This window comes from Panthera pardus, unplaced genomic scaffold (assembly GCF_024362965.1).
Source record: "Panthera pardus isolate Hobbes unplaced genomic scaffold, ASM2436296v1 HiC_scaffold_12, whole genome shotgun sequence".
Taxonomy (NCBI): Eukaryota; Metazoa; Chordata; class Mammalia; order Carnivora; family Felidae; genus Panthera; species Panthera pardus.
The window spans coordinates 37,414,021-37,437,214 of NW_026526677.1; the positions used below are offsets into that span (position 1 = coordinate 37,414,021).

The window sequence follows — 23,194 nt, forward strand, 5'->3', positions numbered from 1 at the left end:
CACTGGGCTCAAAGTTTCTAGTAGCCAATACAAAGAATTTCAGGATACGGTATCCTTAGCATAAAATCAAGTAATACTTCAAGACCAAAAGAATGTGGGCTAAAAAATACCAAAAAAATAAAACTGAATTAACAGCATAAGCACCACTGCTTTATTTATTCATTAAAAAAAAAAAGTGTGGGAATGTTCATTTTAATAAAACATGACTCTTCCCCCTCTTAAATTTGTTTCTCTTCCCCTTTTTGTTAAAACAAAAGAAAAGGAAACATCAGTTCTGCTTACTTAAATTAAAAGTGTTGGCTAGTGTCTTTAGGACTGTAAAGAAATTCAGCTTAAATGAATTATGTCACCAACATCAGTAAGTTAGAAACTGTCGTATTTACACAATGCAACCTCTAAGAAGTTGGCAAGTATTTTTTGAATGCATAAATGAGTGAATAATCCAGATGACATTCCAGAATTGAATCCTTCTTCCTCTCCCCTCTCTTCCCACAATCTTAGTCAAATATATTTCTGTCATAGTGTCTTAACTGTCATTTTGCTCAGTTATTTGTGTGAAATGAAAGTCAACTAAGCTATTTTGCCATGGGAATAACGAAAACAAAAAAAGTGCAATTTTGTAATAAAAATTTAAATTCTTTAAAAAAATTTAAAAGTACAAGTATTGAAGTTTTTTGTTTGCTTCAGTTAATCTGGGCTTCAGCTCTAATAGCAAAATAACAATGTGAAGGCCCAGAATTTAAGAACGTGCCTGGCATTAATTAATTGGTGGTCAGTACATTTTTTACTAAGCTGAATTGAACTAAAGATTTAATTTAATATTTAACAGCATGTCTGGCATTACCCAATAAACCTCAGCAAAGACCATCTCAGGCCAAGCTCAAGAAATTTCTACTTGGGCTTATTTCCAAAGTGAAAGAAGCATGGAGACTCTCGCGACTAACGGTATCTCGCACGTGACGCAGGGAACTCTGTTTTGAACACCCCACATTTGCACCCCCTCCCTCCTTAACTTTAGTGGCAAAAGTAAAACCGCGGGGACTTTTCTCCAGTTTAAATTTCCCAGGGTCAAAGTACCCGGATGAACGTCCTTGTCATATCGACAGGGACTTTATCCAATAGCATTGTAGAGAGGCGTATCCTTACACAGACGCTCCAATCGGCACGCAGAGAGTCGGCGTCTCCAAGGTGAACGCGGAAGTAAGCACGCCCCCATGGAATCGCTCCTGCAGCACTTTGAGCGCTTCTCCGAGGTGCTGGCGGTCTCCCGCACGACCCACGTCAGGACCTGGGACACCGCGACAGTGCGCAGGGCCTTGCAGTGGGCTCGCTACCTGCGCCACGTCCATAGGCGCTTTGGACGCCATGTCCGCATTCGCATGGCTCTGGAACGGCGGTTGCAAAACCAGTGGAGACTGGAGGGCGGCTCTGGGTCCTCTCCAGTCCCCGGGTTGACGAACTTCCAGGCCTTGGAGCGCTGTGACCTCCTGCTGTCTCTGCGCCTGCTAGAGAACCGGGCCCTGGGGGATGCCGCCTATCACTACCTGCTGCAGGAGCTCTTTCCGGGCCCTGGCGTCCCGGACGCCGACCCGGAGACGCTCCAAGGCAGCCTGGCCCGCCTCGCCCGCCGCCGATCCGCTGTCCACTTGCTGCGCCTCAGCGGCTACGGAGAGAACTCGGTGCTTGAGGAGGACTCAGTGCTGAAGACCCAGGCGGAGCTGCTGCTGGCGCGTCTGCGAGAGGTGCCGAAGGCCGAAGCCGAGGGCCCTAGCCGGTTTCTCAGCATCCTGTGGGAGCGCTTGCCTCAGAACAACTTTCTGAGGGTGATAGCGGCCGCGCTGTTGCTCCCCCCGTCGTCTCCCCGGCCCCAAGAAGAGGAGCTGGAACCGGGAACCCCCAAAACGCTCGCAGACGGGGATCAGGAGCTGGTCCGTTGGCTTTTGACGAAGTCGGATGTCATGGCCGCCTTTTGCCGTAACCTCCCAGCCGGGCTTTTAACTTCGGTGGCAGGCCGCCACCCAGAGCTCTCCCGGGTCTATCTGGGTCTGCTCGCAGACTGGGCCCGACATCTGCACTACGACCTTCAGAAAGGCATTTGGATTGGAACTGAGTCCCAACATGTGCCCTGGGAGGAGTTGTATGGCAAATTTCAAAGCCTCTGTCAGGCCCCCCCACCTCTGAAAGATGACGTTCTAGCTGCCCTGGAGTCCTGTAAGGCGAAGGATGGAGATTTTCAAGTCCGTGGTCTCAGCATCTGGACAGACCTGTTGTTAGCTCTTGGGTGTGGGTCATGATATTGCACTTAGGAAAAAAGAAGTTTTAGGTCTCAGACCGGGCGCCAGTTCACTTTGGGCCATGTTTTGTTATTACTTGAATGTATGGTTTACCAAATTAAAATTCCAGTGCTTGCACCAGATCTGTACTTTCATGTGTCCAAAATAGTACTTTAGGTGCTAATTTGTAATAGACGGAATTATAATTTACAATTACAATTGTGCAAAGTAACTGCCTCGTGTTGTCATGGATTTTGTGGATACTGGAGTGACATTGCAAGTACCTTAAAGCCATGAGGTGAACAATAGTTTGCATATTAGAAGGCTCACTTCTGGGGCGCCTGGGGCCCCAGTCTGTTAAGCCTCCGACTTGAGCTCAGGTCATGACCTTGCTGTCTGAGTTCGAGCCCCTCCTCGTGCTCTGTGCTAACAGCTCAGAGCCTGGAGCCCACTTCCCCTTCTGTGTCTCTCTCTGCTCTCGTGCTCTCTCTCTCAAAAATAAGTAAGCATTAAAAAAAAATTTTATTAAAGGCTCATTTCTACGAATGCTGAAAAGATAATGTAGTTTTCAAAGTGACAAAACACTTTTTTTTCTATCAGCATAACTTACTTTTTTAGGTTCCCCTGCCCCCCAAGTAGTGAAAAGCTTTCTTTAATCTTTAACCAACAACATGTGTTGGTATGTGTGTGTGTATATGTATGTGTATATATATATATATATATATATATATATTCATTTTAAAAGCTAACTGGGCTATTTGGAGTTTAAACCCTGGACTTTGGCCTTTTTAACTTAATATTCTAACCAATTAATCAGCCTCAACCAGTACTGAAATTGTGTTGTTCAGCAAGTTTGTTTCTCATTTCTGCAAATCACTACTCCCTGAAATTCAAAGACCAAAGAGTACTTTAAAGCGCTGACTTCAGGATGAGGAAGAACTTTGCTTAAAGTATAGTAAATACGTATATATGCCCATGGGTTTAATAGAGCATTTGCTGGTAAAAGAAACAAAACATGAATTAGAAGACCCAGATTTTAGAGCAGCTTCTGTCATCAACTAGGTTAATAAATCACAACTTTGGTGTTACAGTTGCCTCATGTTAAATGAAGTGCTTAAAATAGTTAAACTTCCTCATTTTTCCCTTGGTGGCAGCCCTTTGCGGACAGTTTAGAATATTTGTCTAGTGTTTGTAGGAACCTAATTTCGTGAGTTTACCCAGATGCTCCACAGCTGGCAGAGTGATTCCCAATCACTCAGTTTAAGAGCAATTTGTTAATTTTTGTTAGGGGGATATAACTTTGCATTCATCAAGAAATTTTTGTCCCTATCCAAGTTAGTTGGTAGCAACATTTTCTTGGAAAACATATGAAGCTTCAGAAAGTTAATTTCTAATTTCAGAAATGGAATTAGAATGAGGACTTGTGTAATCTTGTAGAATTTTTAATTCTATAGTAGAATCTGGAGTAAACTACTGTTCCCCTACCATGTGCACTTTTTTTTGAATTATCTGGGTTAACAGTATCCAGTTTTTATTTCCTGTGGTCCGATTCCTTTTTCTAGCTCTCATCCATATAGCACATCTTTTAGATTGCTTGCCATAGAATGGCAATTCCTTTTATCAGTTACGCGAAAGTCTTGTTTCAGGAAACAACCCTGAGAAGTTTTACGGGGGTAAGTCCTAATTGTGACCCATAACCCTAAGTTCCATAATTCTGAGCTTTAGAGAATGACAGTTTGTAAACTTGTTTCCCTAGTTTTATAGCTACATTGAAAACTCTTATTTAAAATGATAAAAATGGACATAGACCTAAGTAAAGAAAATTTTAAAATCCATTTTTATACTTTCCATACCTTATTTTAGGCTCTCTGTTATGTTCATTACACAGATAATCTTGTTGAATTTTCACACCAAGACTGTATTCTTTAAATCAGGGTATAGGCTGAAAGAGATCAGGTAGGATACTCAAGGGCACACAAAATAAGCGACATGGGAGCAGAAGCCCTATCTTGTTTTTTTCTATTTCCCCCAGAGCCTAGCACAGTGCCTGGCATGTGGTAGGTACTCCAAATGTTTCAATAAATGAAGCTAAGATTAGAACCTTAATCTGTATTTTTTATCTCATTTTAAGCAACATTAAATACTTGAAAATATGCTATTGAATATAGCAATCTTATTCCTGTAGGAATCTATAAGAAAAAGTGAGAGGAAAGAATGGGAAATTGAGTAAATAGCTTCAAGCTTCTCATGAGTCAGCAAATAAAACAACTTCTTGTCTGTTGTATTGCTGTTAGTATTATTTAACGACATCTATCTCAATGTTCTCTTAGAACTTCTATTGGGCTAGTTGTACATTAAGTATATTAAAATATTTCAAATTTAAATGCTGTTGTCTATATGCTGGCTACTTGTAACATTTTAATGGAAAATGTATAAGGTTTGGCTTTTGGAGAATAAATAAGGCATATGTATGGTGTCCTATGTATGGTGTCTTATAGTTCACAAAGTTCTACGATTAAATCATCTAGCAGAACCTCTGTAAAACAAGGCAATGTCCTATGAGCTTCCAATTTTATTGAGACTCAGGAATTGAGGCTCAGGGTAGCGATTTGTCCAACACCGCATGGCTCTTAGGTGGTAAAGTCAACATAGATCTGGATCTTTTCTAACTTGAATTGCTCCACATATCTTTTAGGTAATCTTAGGTGACTGGTAACTTGAAAACCGACGTTCAATTAAAAGGTCTGTATCATCATTGTATACTTCAAATTGACACAGGGTCTGGCACAGGGGAAGCGTTACATTTTTTCAATATTCTTTACGTTTGGGTTGTTACCTGCTATAACTTTTACCAAGTTATTTTACTCTCTGAGAGTTTATTCATCTTAAAATGGAAAAATGCCACTTTGTCTACTAATTAGCATAATTAAAAGATAAAATGATAATGCCTATGAACAAGATGTCACAAGTTATAAATAGGCAGATTCACTTATTTTCTCTTCTTTAAGCTGATAAATACAAGTGCATGTTTGTAAATTATGATCTACACTTAATCCATTAGTATGAGTATGAAAAGCAACCATACAGACAAGTATGAGAACTAAGAATGAAACTTATTTAGATTTGACCATTAAAATAAATTTACAAATAAAATGAGACTGATAAAATAAATTTAAAAATAAAATAAATTTAAAAATAAAATAGTTCAATATTTTAAACACTTTTCTGTTGTATAAATAATATAATGACAATATTAAAGGGATAGCCTGTCACCTTGGCACTATTTACATGTCTGTGTATTCCTTCCCATCTTTTGGTCATAAGTCTTATTTCCATAGCTGTAATAAATGTACATACCATTCCTAAATTTTATAAAGTTATCAAATGTTTTCATATTTAGTCTTTAAAATTAGGAAAACCTGCACTGATTATAGACTAAGCCCTAAATAAATTTTAGTTGAATGCTTTTCCTACATTTAATGAGATGAAAATGTTGAGGTATTTTTCCACCTTTATTATGTTAACTTTTCTAATGATAATTTGTCATTGCATTTCTGGGATACTCAACTTGGTCAAATGTATAAACTTTTTAATATTCTGCTCAATTTCATGTATATTTTGCTTAGATTTTTGATTCTCAATTCTTGAGTGAAATTAGCCTATAATTTTTTATTCTTATTTTTGTATGAAATTAAGATTATATTGTCCATACAGTTTGAATTATGGACTATTTCTGTTTTTCTTACCATATGGAAGAATTTTATAAAATTGGAATGATCGATTCCTTGATAGCTCAGAGAATTATTCTCTAATACAATATGAGCTTGATGGTTTTTTATTGAATTGCTTAACTAAAATTCAAATTTTGTTAGTGGTTACAAGAGCTATTCACACTTTCTGTTTCTTCTTAAGTCAGTTTTGGTAAGTTACACTTATCTAAAAATTTATTTCATCTAACTTTTCAAATTTATTGGAACAAAGTAGTTTCTTACTTTTTTAATCAGTAGTATCTTCTCAGCTTTTTCATTAATTATCTGTAGTTCTGTCTCTTTTTTTTTCTTACATAGCCTGTCTTTTCTTTCTTTTCAATTAGTCTCTTCAGATGTTAAATGTTACATAATTTTTACCAGCAAACTAACACTTTATCATACATTTTTTTTTCCTTTTCAAAAGTTCATTTTTTTTGTTTATTCAGTTCTTTCCTTCTTGAACAAAGACATTTAGCTTATTTGTAACTCTTCTTTTTATGTTTATTTATTTTTTTAATGTTTGTTTATTTTTGAGAGCGAGACAGAGACAGCTCCAGCAGGGGAGGAGCAGAGAGAGGGGGAGACACAGAATCTAAAGCAGGTTCCAGGCTCTGAGCTGTCCTCACAAAGCCTGATGTGGGCTTGAACTCACTAACTGGGAGATCATGACCGGAGTCTAAGTTGAAGGCTTAACTGAGTAAGCCACCCAGGCACCCTCTTTTTGTATTATTATATAACATTTAAAGTGACTTCTGAATTCTGCTTTCACTGAAAGTCTTGTGTTTTGATGTACTACATATCTTTTTTGATATAGAAAACTATCTCACCCCCACATTTCAGCTAGAAATGGCCACCCAGTTAGTAAATATCCAAGTTTCTTTTGCAGTTGGGTATGGTTCTCACACTAGGTTTTGACCAGTTACATATAAGCAGAATTGATAGGAACAGCTTAGGATTCACAGTCTAGGATCATGAAATTATTTTTCCATATGCCCTTTCTCCCTTCAAATGTATTGGAATGTTAGTATGGTGCTAGTGAGCTACTTTGAATCATATCGGTGAAGTCAGCTGGAACTTCTGTAGCCCCAAACATGAAGCCACACGTTTGCATGCTACTCACATCTCCCTGCCTTTGGACATATATGTTTGGCAGGGGGTGGAGGGGTAGGGTGGTGAAGTGTGAGAGAGGCGGCTAGGAAATTTCCTTTATTTCCTAAAATTCCAATGAAGCATTAAAAGTATGTTTTGTTGAGAATTGAAATGTTTGTAGCAGTTGAGCCCTATGGGACATACAGTTATAGCTTCGCCAGAGTGGAAGTCCTCATTTTCCCTTTAACCCATACCAATTTAACTTCTGCCCTCAATACCTGATGCCAAATTGAAAGGATAGCTTTCTGATGTCAAGTTATTTGTCCTCTCCATAGCATTAGACATACTGGCATGATAAGTAGTTGATAACTATTTATGAGTGTGTGGGAATGGACTCAACAATAAAATAGGAGTGTCACCTATTCATTAGAGTGTCACCCTTTGGGTCATATCTTTAAGAAACACAAGTCATTTTCCTAGTAGGTCCAAGGAATACAAATCCAAACAAAGAGAGTGGAGCCCTCAATATGTGGTAGCTATTTCAAACTGTAAGCCAACAATCTGAAAAACCTTCTAAAGCTTATTTGTTGTGTTTGATATGGATCCACCTTCATCAATGTCAAGATTTAGTTGCTGTCATTAAATTGCTTAATTTCATTTGGTTTTATAGCTCTTTTACACATTTTTGGAGCTCTGAAACAATGCTCTAAAGTTATAAATTCCTGGGCCAGTTATAAATAGAATGGCCCATCTTCCCTAGATAATTGTGGATATAGAAATTTATATTAACATAAATTAGTTAACATAAATGCTCTAGGAAGGAAGCATTGATTTCTCTCAGGAATTAATTGGAAATGATCAATCACTATCTTAGAAGTGTGGCAGTAGCATCATTTATCAGGTACTAATTGTCCTGGTGGGCTAAGAATGCCCTTTCAGCTTAGAAATCTGGTGGCCCTAAGGGAAAGCAGCTTGAATAATTACAATAATTAATGTGTATACAACTGTCTTTTGAAGCTTCATTACTCTTAATATTGGGGTAAAGGTTTGGGTTCAAAAGAGCTTACAGTGTTTTAAAGTCTCATTGTGGTTTTATCTTTTTATCTCATGGATGATCAGGACTTAAATCTTAGAAAATTTGTTATGCAGTAATTCAGAAGTATAAGCATAGGGTTATAAAATGTGAATAATCAGTGTATATTTCACATTTATGCATATATTACAGGTAGCATTATCAAGTTCTGAATAAGGTCTATTATAATCTTAATGTTAGGGACATATTTGAAATTTATACTGAAATATTTAAAATAAATATTTAAAATATATATCGCATAAATATTTAAAATAAATTTATTCTAAAGACAAATTTATTTGTTTCTCACCACGAATAAAGCCTCCTCACTATAACCTTTCAGTTTCATATTTGTGTTGCAAATGTTTACTCATTTATTCAAATAGCATTTGATCACCTACTTATACACCAGTATGTGATTTAATACACTAAAACTTATTACAAACCAATTTATTTAGTGTATATATTTTTATGTTATGAACCGATTTTTTTATTTCTTAAAAGTACATCTGGAAAGCAATATATAAAATATAGATATGTGTGTAAATCAGTATTGGATATTTTACCTTCTATAATTGTTCAAAACTCTATGGGATAGCTGTTGAAATATTCATTATTATACCAACCATCTGACATATTATCAATACTTATTTTGTAAGATATTCTGTTTGAGGCTATGCATACATTTATGAGCATTGACAATATGCCAGAATGGAACAAGAAAATAGCACACTGTTAGCTTCCACTGAATATAGATGCAGCCATGGACAAGAATGGGTAAAAGGTTTTCGCTAACCTTAGACACATTAGGTACCTTAAAAATATTCCCTGAATTTGAATCCACAGTGGATGTTAAGATAAAATTTCAAAAAATCTATTACTAATAAAGACTATCAGAATGCAGAATGAGGAAAACAATGCAGACTGTAAGTTATTTTACAGTCTCTTTTAGAGATTCTCATATGCTATGCAATCTCATAGTTTTGCAATATTCTGGCCAAAAGGAAGTACGTTTTCTGTCTTGTATTAAAAAAAATATGTTCACGATGATTTGATTATCTTCAAAAATATTCAGTAGTTTGCATGAATATTGATAGCCAATAGTGGGGATGAGGTTGAGGGTGCACATTCTCTGGTCTGTTTTTCCAATGATTGCAAAAACATGTGTTCCTGACAATGCTGGTTTAAAATTGTTGTTGGAAACATAAAATAAATTGCAAGTGACTAACAAGAGCAATTTACAAAAGATACACGATCTAGTTCACTAGTCAGCAGGCATAGGTTGCATATGGAATTACTATAGTAACCGAAACTAATCGAGAGCAGGCGCCATTTTCTAATTATAGCTGGAAGCACTGGACCTTGTGTGCTGCACCAGTAAATTGGCCCCAGTAGATTCAAAATAATTTCACTGTTTGTCATTATAGACGTTAGCTAAGGCAGGATATTTGAAGAACATAGTTTCTGTAATTTGTTAAAGGTATTATACCCATTTTTATAGTCCAGTTATATGAATGGAATATTACACCTTATATTACAATTAAAAGGCATTTATAATTCCATTAAAGAGTTTTAAAAGATTAAAGAAAACAATCACTTTTTATGGTGGAGGAAGTAAAGTGTAACTAAGGACCCAAAAAGGAGGAAATAAAACATGTTAAATAGCTTTTTCTTTATGACTGATTTTTATCATAAAACACTATCTCTGGACAACTTTGAATAATGTTTTTCATAGCTTTAAGCTTCCAACTTTTCCTTTATATAATTTGGATAAGAATACTAACTACACCTTTCTTCAGTGAAACAATCAAGTGCATGAATATTCAGGAACTTCTTTTAGGCATTCTTTTAGGGTAGGTGTATTGGCCATACATTCTCTTCATTTTCCTTTATCTGAGAATGTCTTGATTTCCCCCTTAACTTCTGAAGGATAATTGAAGCCAGATATAGAATTTGGGGCTGACATGTCTTTTCTTTCAGCATTTGAAAACGTGCCATTTCCTTCTGGTATCTGGTTTATGATGACAAATCTGTCATTTGAAGTTTTACCTCTAGTGGGAAAATATCATTTCTCTGTTTCTGCTTTCAGATTTTTTTCTTTGTCTATAGTTTATGGAAGTTTGATTATGGTATGTCTTTGTGGATTTCTTTGGCTTTACCCCATTTGGAATTTACTCAGCTTCTTTTAAAAAAAATTATTGGAGTATAGTTGACACACAATATTACATCAGTTCTAGGTGTACAATATAATGATTCTCCTTTCTATACATTATGCTATGCTCACACAAGTATAGCTACCATCTGTCACCATACAACACTATTACAATATCATTAACTATACTCCTTATGCTGTGCATTTTATTTTCAACACTTGCTCATTCCATAGCTGGAAGCCTATATCTCCTACCCACTTTCACCCATTTCATCCATCCCCCAAACCCTTCCCTCTGGCAACTATCAGTTCTCTGTATTTATAGATCTGATTCTGCTTGTTGTTTATTCATTCATTTGTTTTGTTTTTTAGATTCCACATGTGAGTGAAATCATATGATGTTTGCTTTTCTCAGTCTGATTTATTTCACTTGGCATAATTCCCTCAAGGTCCATCCATGTTTGAATCTATAGGCTTATGTCTTTTGCCAAATATGGAAACACTTCAGCCATTAGGTCTTAGAATATTTTTCAGTCCCACTCTTTTTCTCCTCTCTTTCCTTGAGTCCAATGACATGATGTTAACTATTTTGTTTTACTTAAATAAGTCACTGAGCTCTGCTCATAATTTCCCCCCCTGCAATTTATTTTCTTTCTTTTGTTCATGTTGGGTAATACCTAGAATTCTATATTTGAGTTCACTAATTCTTTTTCTGCCCTCCCCCCCCCACCCCGCCATTCTGTTGTTGAGCTCTTCCTTTGAATTTTTATTTCTATTGAATTTTGTAGTTCTAAGATATTCCCATGGTTCTTCTTTATATTTTTTATTTCTTTATTGGGACCTTTCCTTTGTTTTTTATTCCTACTTATTTCAAGTGCTTGTAATTGTTTATTGAATCATTTGTATGATTGTTGCTTTAAAACCCTTGTCAGACAATTCCAACATGCATGTCATTTTAGTGTTACTATCTACTGATGTTTTTTCTCATTCTTCAATAATATGTTTTGATGAAACAAATTTATTTTTTCTGAGAGAAAGAAAAATCTAGCTTGAAAGTTAAGTGCCTCAGCAGAAGATATTGGCAGAATTTTATTTGCCAATATTATTTGCAATGTTATTATTTGCAATGTTAACATCAGGGACTGTTAGCATAGGGTCCATCAATTTTTAGTGGTAAATCCAATTTTTGTAATGTTATTTTTTGTGATGTTATATTGTATGTCAGTTAAAATTCAATAAAAGTCACTTAATAAACATATTTACTTTCTTATACCTACATACTTCTCTACTACATAGTAGATACTATCTATTTATCTGCTTGTGTATTTACTATCTACTTACCTGAATCCCTAGACAGATGTGGATATGGATCCAGCTATCAACATGGATATAGACATAGATCTATGCATAGAAAAGTATCTGGCAGTTCAGCTGAATTTAATGATTGTCATTGCTAAATAGAATAAAGAAAGACTTTCCTACATTTTTATTGGTACTTTTGTTGAATTATTGTAGTAAGCATATAGAATTTTTATAGACAATAAAAGTGCCAAATATTTTTCTTAAAATGATCTTTATGAAGGCCATTAAGGAAGTATGTCAACATAGCCACCATCTAATTGATTTGGTAACCACTGCCAAGCTGACCAGACATGTAAACTTTATACTCATCAGTGGGCCATGGATTTGATAAATTTCAAATGTGGATCTGTAGACCCTGTGGAACTGATTTATATCTTTTTTGAGAGCAGTTGCGCAGCAATCAGATACATTTTCTCCCTGAACTACTAATATATATGGTAACAACAGAAGGCACAAAGATGAAAGAAGCCAGAGAAAAGAGGCAATTGTCTAACTGATAAAACAAAATGTGTGTGTGTTACTATAAACAATTATACATACTTCACAACCAAATGTATTTATTTATTTATTTATTAATTTATTTATTATTTTATTTATTTTGCTAGAAGTTGTTTTTCTTTTTATAAAGGAAGAATAACATACTTTGTTTATGATTAGATCTGTTCATTGAAAATGATTTGTCTGGGGGCACCTGGGTGGCTCAGTCGGTTGAGCGTCCGACTTTGACTCAGGTCATGATCTCACAGTTCGTGGGTTTGAGCCCCGCATCGGGCTGTGTGCTGACAGCTCAGAGTCTGGAACCTGCTTTGGATTCTGTGTCTCCCTGTCTCCCTGCCCCTCCCTCACTTGCTCTCTGTCTCTCAAAAATGAATAAACGTTAAAAACAATAAAAAACAAAAAACAAAAAAGAAAGTGATTTGTTTGTAACTTTGAGATAGAAGTAGGAAATCAGTGCCTTTCAGAATTTCTTTTGAGTCAGAAAAGATTGGAAGAAAGGTAGAAATGATTATGACCCTTCTGTTGCAGACTATTGGCATGTCTTAAAAGATAACATATTGGTTAACAATGTTTATTAGTTATCAAGCAAATCTCTACCTTTTTTGATATCCTAATTATGAAAAAATACATAAAGATACACAATGTTAAGATTAGAAGAAGGGGGGCAGGCCGCCTGTGTGGCTCAGTCAGTTGAGCATCCAGCTCTTGATATCAGCTCAGGTCATGATCTCAAGGTCATGATCTCACAGTTGTGAGATTGAGTCCTGTTCCGTGCCCAGTGAGGAGCCTGCTTAAGTTTCTCTCTCTTTCCCTCTGCCCCCTTCCTCTGCTTGCACAGTCTCTCTCTCTCAAATTAAAAAAAGATATTTAAAATTTTTTTTTAAAAAATTAGAAGAAAGAAAAGAGAAAGTACAATAATTATGTGAGTGTCTTATTTTATATTAATTGAATTAATAGAAATTTGTTTATCATGCTTCAAATATTCTATTCTGAAATTCTGCTGTCAGTAAAAATATCTGCTTTACAATGGCACCTTGGAGATATAATTATGCATGGTGAATAATTTAAATAACTCAGTTTAGAATAACTTTCAAGAAAATGGGCTCATATAACCGTTTGAAGACAGGATATTATTTGAGTGTTTGTCACCATAATGGTTTCTTCATCTTATTCCAAAGGACAGATGTTGCTAAGCTTTAATTGAGGTCAGAAATTGCTAAGAAGGGATTTTTTTTTTAAATCACTGACAATCGTGTCATTTATTCAGTTCATAGCCAGCCATCACTCATTTAGATTCTTTTTGTTTTTAATTTGCAACCCATGTTATGTCATAGAGAAATTAATAACTAAAATGGGTGACTTCAAATTGACCAACACTCTCTCTTCAGCTAACTTTAGTTAGGCTCTCCTGAAACTTTTTTTCAACCAACCGTCAAATTTGGCCCCTATCCAGTTCTGTCTTTGGCCTGCTCAGTCCAGTTTTAGCAAATAATCCTTCTAAGTAGTCCCACCCTTGATATTTGATCACCCTTGATATCTGATAAAGTTCTTCAACTCCTACTTTAAATGTTAGGTCCTTGGTCTCTCTTTAGCAAGAATCTTGTAAGGCCAGTTTAGCAAGAATCCCCCTGTGTTTGATGTCTCTTCTTAGTAATTTTCCACCCACTACCCCCTCAACCTGCTGGTTGTCTATAGATCCTTGTTTGTCTTTGTCTTTTCTTTCTTTAACAGAGTCACAATATTGAGATAAATCAAACTTAAAGGTATAGCTTTCTAGGGTTTTCTATATAATCTGCTCACTGGTAAAAAACAAACAAACATAGAAACAAGCATTATGCTGTTTACTTTAAAATTCATAACCAATTACTGAACAGATGATTTGGTGAGCACCGACAAAAGCAGAAAGTAACTGGAGACAGCCAGCAAGGAATTCACTAAGAACAAGTCATGAAAGCAAAAATTATTGAATTTATGTGAAATTTACTAGGCTGCTATTCTTGGAAATGCCATAGACAAAACTTATCACAATTTGAGCAAGATATTTGACAAAATATTTCATGATATCTGTGTGTGCCAGATGGAGGAATATGAGCTGGGTAGTTTATTTTTTTTTAATTTTTTTTTAATGTTTATGTATTTTTGACAGGGAGAGACAGAGAATGAGCGGGGGAGGGGCAGACAGAGAGGGAGACACAGAATCTGAAGCAGGCTCCAGGCTCTGAGCTGTCAACACAGAGGCCGATGCGGGGCTTGAAATCACAGACCACAAGATCATGACCTGAGCCTAAGTCAGACGTTCAACCGACTGAGCCACCCAGGCGCCCCTAAGTTGGGTAGTTGTTAGTTGGATACATTGATTGTATGAAGTAACCCTCCCTTCCCCACCACCCTTTACGTGCTTGATTTACTCTATTACATAAGTCTGTTTTATTTTTTATCATAGAACTTACTCTGCTTGGGATTACTTGTTCATTTATTTGATTAGTCATTTATTTCTTCACAGCACCATGTAAAGTAAGTGACCTTATCCTCTTCATTTTACAGTTAAGGAAACTGAAGAATAGAAAGTTAAACAACTCAGTCAAAGGTATATATCTATGACTGCTGCATGATACCGTCTTCCTTAGCAGGGTTTGAAGATACTAAGTTTTTATGGGCATATGGGTGGATGTTCATGACTCAAAAAGGTATAGCAGTTACTACTGGGTTTATGACCGCGAAAATCTTTTCTAAGCTCTGCCCCATGGTGAGGATTGGCTGGGGAAGTGAGCAAAGTGGAGTATGCTATTTAGATGTATTCAGTTCTGGAGATCAGAGTGACTGGGGAAAATCTAAGGCTAATATTTTTTTTTAAATTTTTAAATGTTTTTACTTATTTTTGAGAGAGAGGGAGAGATAGTGCATGTGAAGCAGGGGAGGGGCAGAGAGAGAACACAGAATCTGAAGCAGGCTCCAGGCTCCAAGCTATCAGCACAGAGCCTGATGCGGGGCTCGAACCTACAAACCATGAGATCATGACCTGAGCAGGAGTTGGATGCTTAACCGACTGAGCCACCCAGGCGCCTCCTAAGACTAATATTAATTAAGCAATCATCATTCCATTATATTTAAAAGGCAATTTCAGTGACCCAGGTAAAAATCCTAAAATAATTTAAATAGTTGGCAGGATTTAGTGGCCTAATTGTTCTAATACAGAAATAGAGATGTTCCAAAGAATGGCCAATTAAGATACATTTTATAAATAAGCTGGAAAGTCTAGTGGCCTGCAGATAGCTGCAAATATGAAATTAGAATTTAAAGAGTTAGAAATTGGTATACATCATTTGACATAAATAGCACTGAGTAATGATGGCCACAAGACTTGATTAGCTCTCTAAGAAAGTTGGCATAAAAGTTCTGTCCTTGGCCTTGTTTTTTTTTTTTTTTCTTTTTTTTGTCTTTGGCATTTATGGCTTATACTCTACGGAAGTCATCCAGGGTTCTGACACAAAAGGAGGAAGAACAATCTTTGGAGCTGACATACAGGAAGATGAGAGGAGAGCAAGAGGAACATGGTGTCACAAAAACTGAAGAACATTTTTTGTTTGTTTTATTTTGAGAAAGAGAGAGCTAGAGCAAGGGAGGGGCAAAGAGAGGAGAGAGAGAATCCCAAGCAGGCTCTGAGCTGTCAGTGCAGAGCCCAACATGGGGCTTGATTCCGTGACCCTGGGATCATGACTTGAGCCGAAATCAAGAGCTGGACACTCAACCGACTGAACTACCCAGGTGCCGCAAAACTGAAGAACATTTTGATAAAAGGATGGTTCATGGTGTTATCTGGAAACAGAAGTCTGAGAGGCTGAAAGAAATTGCCTTGCATTTGACTAAGAGAAAATTTTTGATAAACTGAGATTTAGTAGTGTCTCAGGGCTTGAAAGAAACAGAAGACCATTTTTAGAAGACTGAAGAAAATTATGAATGCAATAAAAACATACAAAACAGACCACAGACTCCTTACTTGAAAAACTCATTGCAAATAGAAACATTCCAGCATATTTGCTTAGAATCCAGTATTTGGAATCAGGAAGATGCAAGTTGGACCCTATTGAGCGACAGACTTGGTTTCTTCATTTGAAAGAAATGAGGATCATAATAGCACCTACCAACAACATACTTGTAGAAATAAATAATATAGCGTATAAAAATATTTAGAACAGTGTTTGCATATAACACTCAATGTTCAATGAATGCCCAATGAATAATATATATTATTATGGAATGATAATTGTAGGAGGCCAATGATATAATATTTTAGGGGGTGCATTTGGGTGTACATGTGAATTTAAAGTGGTTTTGTGTATGTTTGAAAGGGAAGTATAATACAGATTTGTAGTTCATGCATTCTAGCATGCAGTGTCTATTCAAGTAACAACACCCTGCTCTTGCTTTAGGAAAACTACTCTGTCCCTTTGTATACAGGCAGGTGGCACTCTGGTTAAGGTGCTCTGCTCTCTCCTAGGCCAAAATGTGAGAAAAATGGTTAGAGTTGATTCACCTTAATCGTGGTGTCTTGCCTGACTTGAGCTCATCGTCTGGATCCTTAGAGCTCCTCTGGTTTCTGGCCCTGTCCTGTTTTTTCCAACTCTTCCTGTAAGTCTGTGAGGAATTTATGTGCTTCCAATAAATTTTCTTTTTCATAGTTGGCCAGGGATAATCTCTGTTGTTTGTGACCATATAATCCTATGCAATATAAAGAGGAACCAGGAAGGAGTTAGAGATTTAAGACATTACAGAAAGACAAGAGCGGGTAGAATTTAAAGGCAATGGATGGAAAAGTTTTTTTGGAACAGAAGATAGGCTCTCTTTCCCAGAAGATTACAACATCAGGGAAGGGAGAGAACAGAGATGTAGACAAGAGTGTGGAAGCAAAAAGTATGAGAGAACTTACATGTAAAAGCACAGGTAGGTAGCCTTGATCGCAAGACTACACTGTATGCTAACTCCAATTTAAATTAAAAAAAAAAAAAAGAAAATATTACATAGTCACTTGCTCTAAGTGAGGATGAAGGGAAGTAAATGGAACCTTAAGAAGAAAGAAGATATGAAATAGCTATAATGAAGGGTCTTTTGGAAAGAAAGAACTCATAAAACTAGAAGGAATTTTCAGGCCTTGATAAGAAAACTTTATATTAAATTATAGGGGAGAGAGCACTGAGTATGCTATCTTTTTTTTTTCTCATGATAAAGTCATCCAGTATCAGTAAGCCTCAACTAATCCAGGATCTTTGGCAGCAAAATGATGGTGAAGAATAATTACTTTACATCAACTAAACTGAAAAATTAGATTTTTCGGTCACAGTAAAATGTTTGAGTGCAAAAAGGAATGAAATTCTGGGAATTAGTAGCATAGTACCATGGGGAACTCCAAGTGTGACGTGCCCTGAAGAAACAAAAAAAATAAACACATCCATGTCACATCTGTGAGAAAGGTGAAGGAAACATTACTTACTGGCTGCCCGTGTCACTGAAATATTGAGGATATTAAAAGGGAAATCTTGAATTATTTATATGCAAGACTATGACTTCAGAAAAAATACCTTCTAGTTTCTTACAGCTGATTTGATCTCACCTCACCAGACCAGAGCTGAACAATAGAACTTTCCTGATAATGAAATGTTATAATGGCAAAAGTAACTTTAACCTATAATCTGTGCAGTCCAATATGGCAGTCACAAGTGTCTATTGAGTACTTGAAGTATGCTAATGTAACTGAAGAACTGAATTTTTAATTTTGTTAAAGTTAATTTTAATTAAATTACATTTAAATAGTCATACGTGACCAGTGGCTACTGTATTGGACAGAACACCTCTAGATCATATTTTTTTATTCATCTAGTGATATTTAAAAATTATATATGCAATCTCCAAGATAATCCAAATAGATGGTGTAGATAATAATCTAAGAACAGGTAAAATAGGATTTGATTAAAATTTCGATTTGTTTGCAAAGGTGCACTTATTTTTGTTACATATACTAATGTTATCATATATTTCCAGTTTAAATTAAAATGATAAATCTCTGAGGGGCGCCTAGGTGGCTCAGTCTGACTTCGGCTCAGGTCACAATCTAGTGGTTCGTGAGTTCGCTCCCCACAACGGGCTCTGTGCTGACAGCTCAAAGCCTGCTTCAGAATCTGTGACTCCCTCTCTCTCTGCCCCTCTCCCACTCACGCTATGTTTCTCTCTGTCTCTCAAAAAATACACAAATGTTAAAAAAAATTTTTAAATGATAAATCTCTGATTTAAAGTAGACAACTATTATTAAAACCATTACAATCACAAGAGATAACTTAGCACATGTATAATATTTTTTAATTGTGTGGCATATATTGATGTTTAAGAAACAGCTTCAGTGTAAGATATGAGAGATTTGGGGAGAGTGAGGGTCAGAGAAAAAATATTCAGATATTTCTATCCTGGTACATATACCTATCAATGCAACTATAATGTTTGAGATTTTCTTGCTTCAAGAAACACCTAATCAAATGAGCAAAATAGTATAAGAAATTTTAAGGAAACATAGTAAAAGGCATATAAGAAAGTAAGGAGGAAGAGAAGATTAATTTGAGACATCCTGATAAAATGTTAGGTGGTGAACAGAAAGATATATTCCTGATCCATGTAGATATTATACAAATTATCATGCTAGAATTATAAACATGGAAAGATAAGAATTCATATCTGCTGAGACTCTTATGTAGAAGGAAATTTAGTAGTCCATTAACTTCCATTTTCTTCCACTCATGCAAAAAGAATCAAAGATGTAGTTTCTTATATGAAACTTTATAATGGACAAATAAGCCTTAATTTTTATTGAGATACAAAGTATACATTTTCTGCACTTCTATAATATTTTTCATGCAAATAGAAAAGAATATATTTCCTAAAGGTACAGAGAATTTTCATATTGAATTTTACTTAACTTATGCTTAATGATTTTGGGGGAAGTGATTCTTATCTTTGGAGGATTTACTGATTTGACTGACATACCCATTGAATAGATTTTGATGAAACATTGAAACTATTCACAATAGCTGTGCATTATCTTTCAGAACTTTACTCCTGGAATTTTACTTCAAACAGTACAAATAAATACATCTTTTACTAATAGTAGTTTTGGCTAGAAAATAGAAAAATGTGGAAAAGACACTGCAGGTATGAAAAAATTAAAATGCAAAAGATTACATCTATTATGATGTATATATATTTTCATATATAATTGCATGCATAATGTATTTAAAATGGCTTTCTCTCAAAGTCTAGAATATTGAGACTATGGCTGAATCTACATAAAAATAAATTTTTCAATTTTTTTTGCACTGCAGATTAGCTTTATTTATTTATTTCTTAAATATAATTTATTGTCAAGTTAGCTAACGTACAGTGTATACAGTGTGCTCGTGGCTTTGGAAGTAGATTCCCATGATTCGTTGCTTACATACAACACCCAGTGCTTGTCCAAGCAAGTGTCCTCCTCAATGCCCATCACCCATTTCCCCCTCTCCCCACCCATCCCATCAACCCTCAGTTTGTTCTCTGTATTTAAGAGTCTCTTATAGTTTGTCCCCCTCTCTGACACTACTTTTCCCTTTTCCTTCCCCCATCATCCTCTGTTAAGTTTCTCATATTCCACATATGAACGAAAACATATGGTATCTGTCTTTCTCTGAGTGACTTATTTAACTTAGCATAATACCCCCAGTTCCATCCACGTTGCAAATGGCAAGATTTCATTCTTTCTCATTGCCAAATAGTATTCCATCGTATATATAAATCACATCTTCTTTATCCATTCATCAGTTAATGGACATTTGGGCTCTTTCCAGAATTTGGCTATTGTTGATAGCACTGTTATAAACATTGGGGTACATGCACCCTTATAAATCAGCACTCCTGTATCCTTTGGATAAATTCCTAGTAGTGCTATTGCTGGGTCGTAGGGTAATTCTATTTTTAATTTTTTGAGGAACTCCACACCACTGAAAAGTGTAACTAACTTTCAGTCAATAATATGGATGTGTTAACTCTTTAAAAAATGTTTCTGTATTTATTTTGAGAGTGAGACAGAGAGAGAAAGAGAGTGAGGGAGGGGCAAAGAGACAGGGAGAGAGAGAATCTCAAGCAGGCTCCTCACTGTCAGCACAGAGCCCAATGGGAGGCTCAGTCTCAAACCATGGGATCATGACCTGAGCTGAAATCAAGAGTCAGACGTTCAACCGAGCCATCCAAGCACCCCAATGTATTAATTTTATACAAGAAAGTTATTATCATATCTACATATCAGTTATCATATTGATGCTACTAATATTATAGGAAAGCACAACCTAAAGCGTTACTTTAGGTTAACATATGCATGGGAAAAATATACAAGTAAAGATAGTATTAAGGCAGTATCTTGCTCATGTTACATAGCATTGTGTATGGGATTCAAATAACTAAAAACCAAGTTCAATCCTTGGAATATAGTAATCATAGGTAGCAAAACTTGCTTAATGCCCAAATAGTTTACAAAATGAGTTCTGCCTTAAACATATGTTTCAAATTGGATCCCTATCCTCATAGCCATTTTTTTCTTGTCTTATCTTTATATTTATTTTGACTACATTACATGCCAGAGTTGGAAAGCTACAATTAGCCCAGCATTTCAGTTTCCCAAAATGAATTTTTCTGTTGCAAAACAGAAATTTAAAAATTAAATAGTTTCCATTACTGAAGAGTCACTTAAAACTTCTAAAAATTTTTTAATATTTATTTATTTTTGAGAGAGAAAGAGAGCACAAGCGGGGGAGGAGCAGAGAGAGAGGGAGGCACAGACTCCGAAACAGGCTCCAGGCTCTGAGCTGTCAGCACAGAGCCCAATGCGGGGCTCAAACTCAGAAACTGTGAGATCATGACCTGAGCTGAAGCCAGAGGGAAGCTCAACCGACTGAGCCACCCAGGCGCCCCAAAACTTCTAATATTCTAGTACGCATCATTAATTTCCAACTGAGAGACACTTTAATGTTATTGTAATTTAAAAAGAAATCTGAGGGCATACTCTTTGTCATGTTAAGGACAAACATTATTCATGGCACTTGTTAAAGGCAGTAAGGCAGACTTTAATCAGGGCCATCACAGTAGGTGTTAATAACCACTGCAAAGGACTTTTGTAGTAGGGAAAGAGACTGGAGAGAGCTCCTACTTACAACAAAGAAGAGTAAAGATTTTATTTCATAGCCAAGGTGCAGGTGCAGATGCGGATGCAGGGAGTGGAGGTGGGGGAGTGGGGCGCGGTCAGTGGATGGAAAATCACTAAGAGGAAACAACAGGACTGAGGAGGACTCTGGCTTAACCAACTAGTAACCAGGCTTCCTACTGAAGGCAGGCCAGGGCAATCAGACATCTCCTGAGGGGTGGTTGGAAGATGAGCAACCAGATCAGATTTGAGTGTGATCAGATACTGATAGAGAATGGGGGATGCTGGTTAAACTGACTTCGCAGGATTCTTGCTAAAATTGGACTCTGCAGAATCCGAACAAGGAAGCCTGAGTCAGGGTCTAGTTGAGAAACAAATTCAGAGGAGTCTGACTAAAACTTGGTCAAGTAGAGAGTCTTTGTCATTTAGGCTGGACATAATAACCGTGAGTCCCATTGTCACGGAATTTGTTGACTAATGGGGAAGACAGATTGAAATAAGCACGCAAACACACATGTACATGTAGGCAAACATTGATAGAAGTAAAAGATTCTCAGAGAAAATGTGGTATTTCTCCCAAGACTACATGACGCTTTTTTGCTCAGAGCATTTCCTGGTAATAGTAGTATTAGGGACATATTGGGTAGACTTTAATTATGAATTTCTTAATCTGGTCATTTTCCTTTATGTGATTCAGACTATTTGTCTTTTGTAACTGATAAGTAACGTCTTCTCAGATGTAACTTTTACTTTTTAGGGCAATGATTTTTGTGTTCCGATTCCTCTGATATTCTTATGGTCCTTTCGTGGGAACAACTGTGGTAAAGAATTGAGAATTTTGAAATATAGGGTTTTTTCCTTTTTGATTTACAAGTCTTATGAAATAGCATTTCACTGAAGTCATTCATTTAAATTCCAGCAATAAAATAATGCAGTATTTTGTGTAATTTTGTTAAAATATACTGACATGTATTATGTATATTTTATTATATGGAATATGTACAATATAATCAACATATTAACTCAATAATAATTGAATCAAATTATGTTTCCATAGGTCATGTGCAAAAGAAGTAATGAGTAATACTTCAATGCCCCTTTGAGGATATACATTTATTAATTAAAGCAAGACTGCTGTGTTTTTGTTCATCTTAATATGATAAATATCCTTGATTACATATGAAGTACATTTTTGTAGATTGATGTATTATCTTTTACATTTTACCTTTTATAACATTTTTACTTAAATTAATGGCAGTAAATTTCCACTGCAATGGTTTCCTTGTGCTGTTAATGTGCCTATCAGTCTGGAAAAGATTACCAAGCCATTTTAACACTGTAAATGATAACATTTAAAGTGAAGCTTGAGGGCTTATTAAAATATATCCAACATAATAGATCATTTGGATATATATCCTTATTTTTAAAGATATAATTAAGAAAACTTGTTTTTCTATTCCATACATATTTTGGTTTCGAGTTGGTTTTCTGGTTAATCTGTTTTTATAGGAAAGAACAATGATTACATGAGAGATGATATGTTTCTACTGAGCATATATGAGTAATACACAATGTAGAATATGAGAAAACGTTTTGGACCCAAATTTCTAGTGATATATGCCACTCGTCAAATTTCTTCATATTTTAACTGCTGGAACAGCTCTTTGGTACAGCCATGCAGACCATTCATCACTATACTTCAGTGTTGAGTGTGAGTGTTGTTTACACATAATTCTGGCCACATCTTTATGTTTCTAAGATAAAGAGATGGCTAAAGAGGAGTAT

At 36.0% G+C, this 23,194-nt stretch overlaps 1 protein-coding gene across 1 annotated transcript; it reads left to right on the forward strand.

Moving 5' to 3' along the window:
• Positions 1–1,180: 1,180 nt before the first annotated feature.
• FANCF (FA complementation group F) lies at positions 1,181–2,505 on the forward strand. Its single transcript, XM_019456546.2, has one exon. It carries the CDS (start codon positions 1,215–1,217, stop codon positions 2,292–2,294), a length of 1,080 nt encoding a protein of 359 aa, XP_019312091.2. The 5' UTR covers positions 1,181–1,214; the 3' UTR covers positions 2,295–2,505.
• Positions 2,506–23,194: the final 20,689 nt, after the last annotated feature.

Coding starts and splice junctions, on each gene's coding strand:
- FANCF (XM_019456546.2), top strand. CDS start 1,215: ATGGAATCGCTCCTGCAGCACTTTGAGCGCTTCTCCGAGGTGCTGGCG.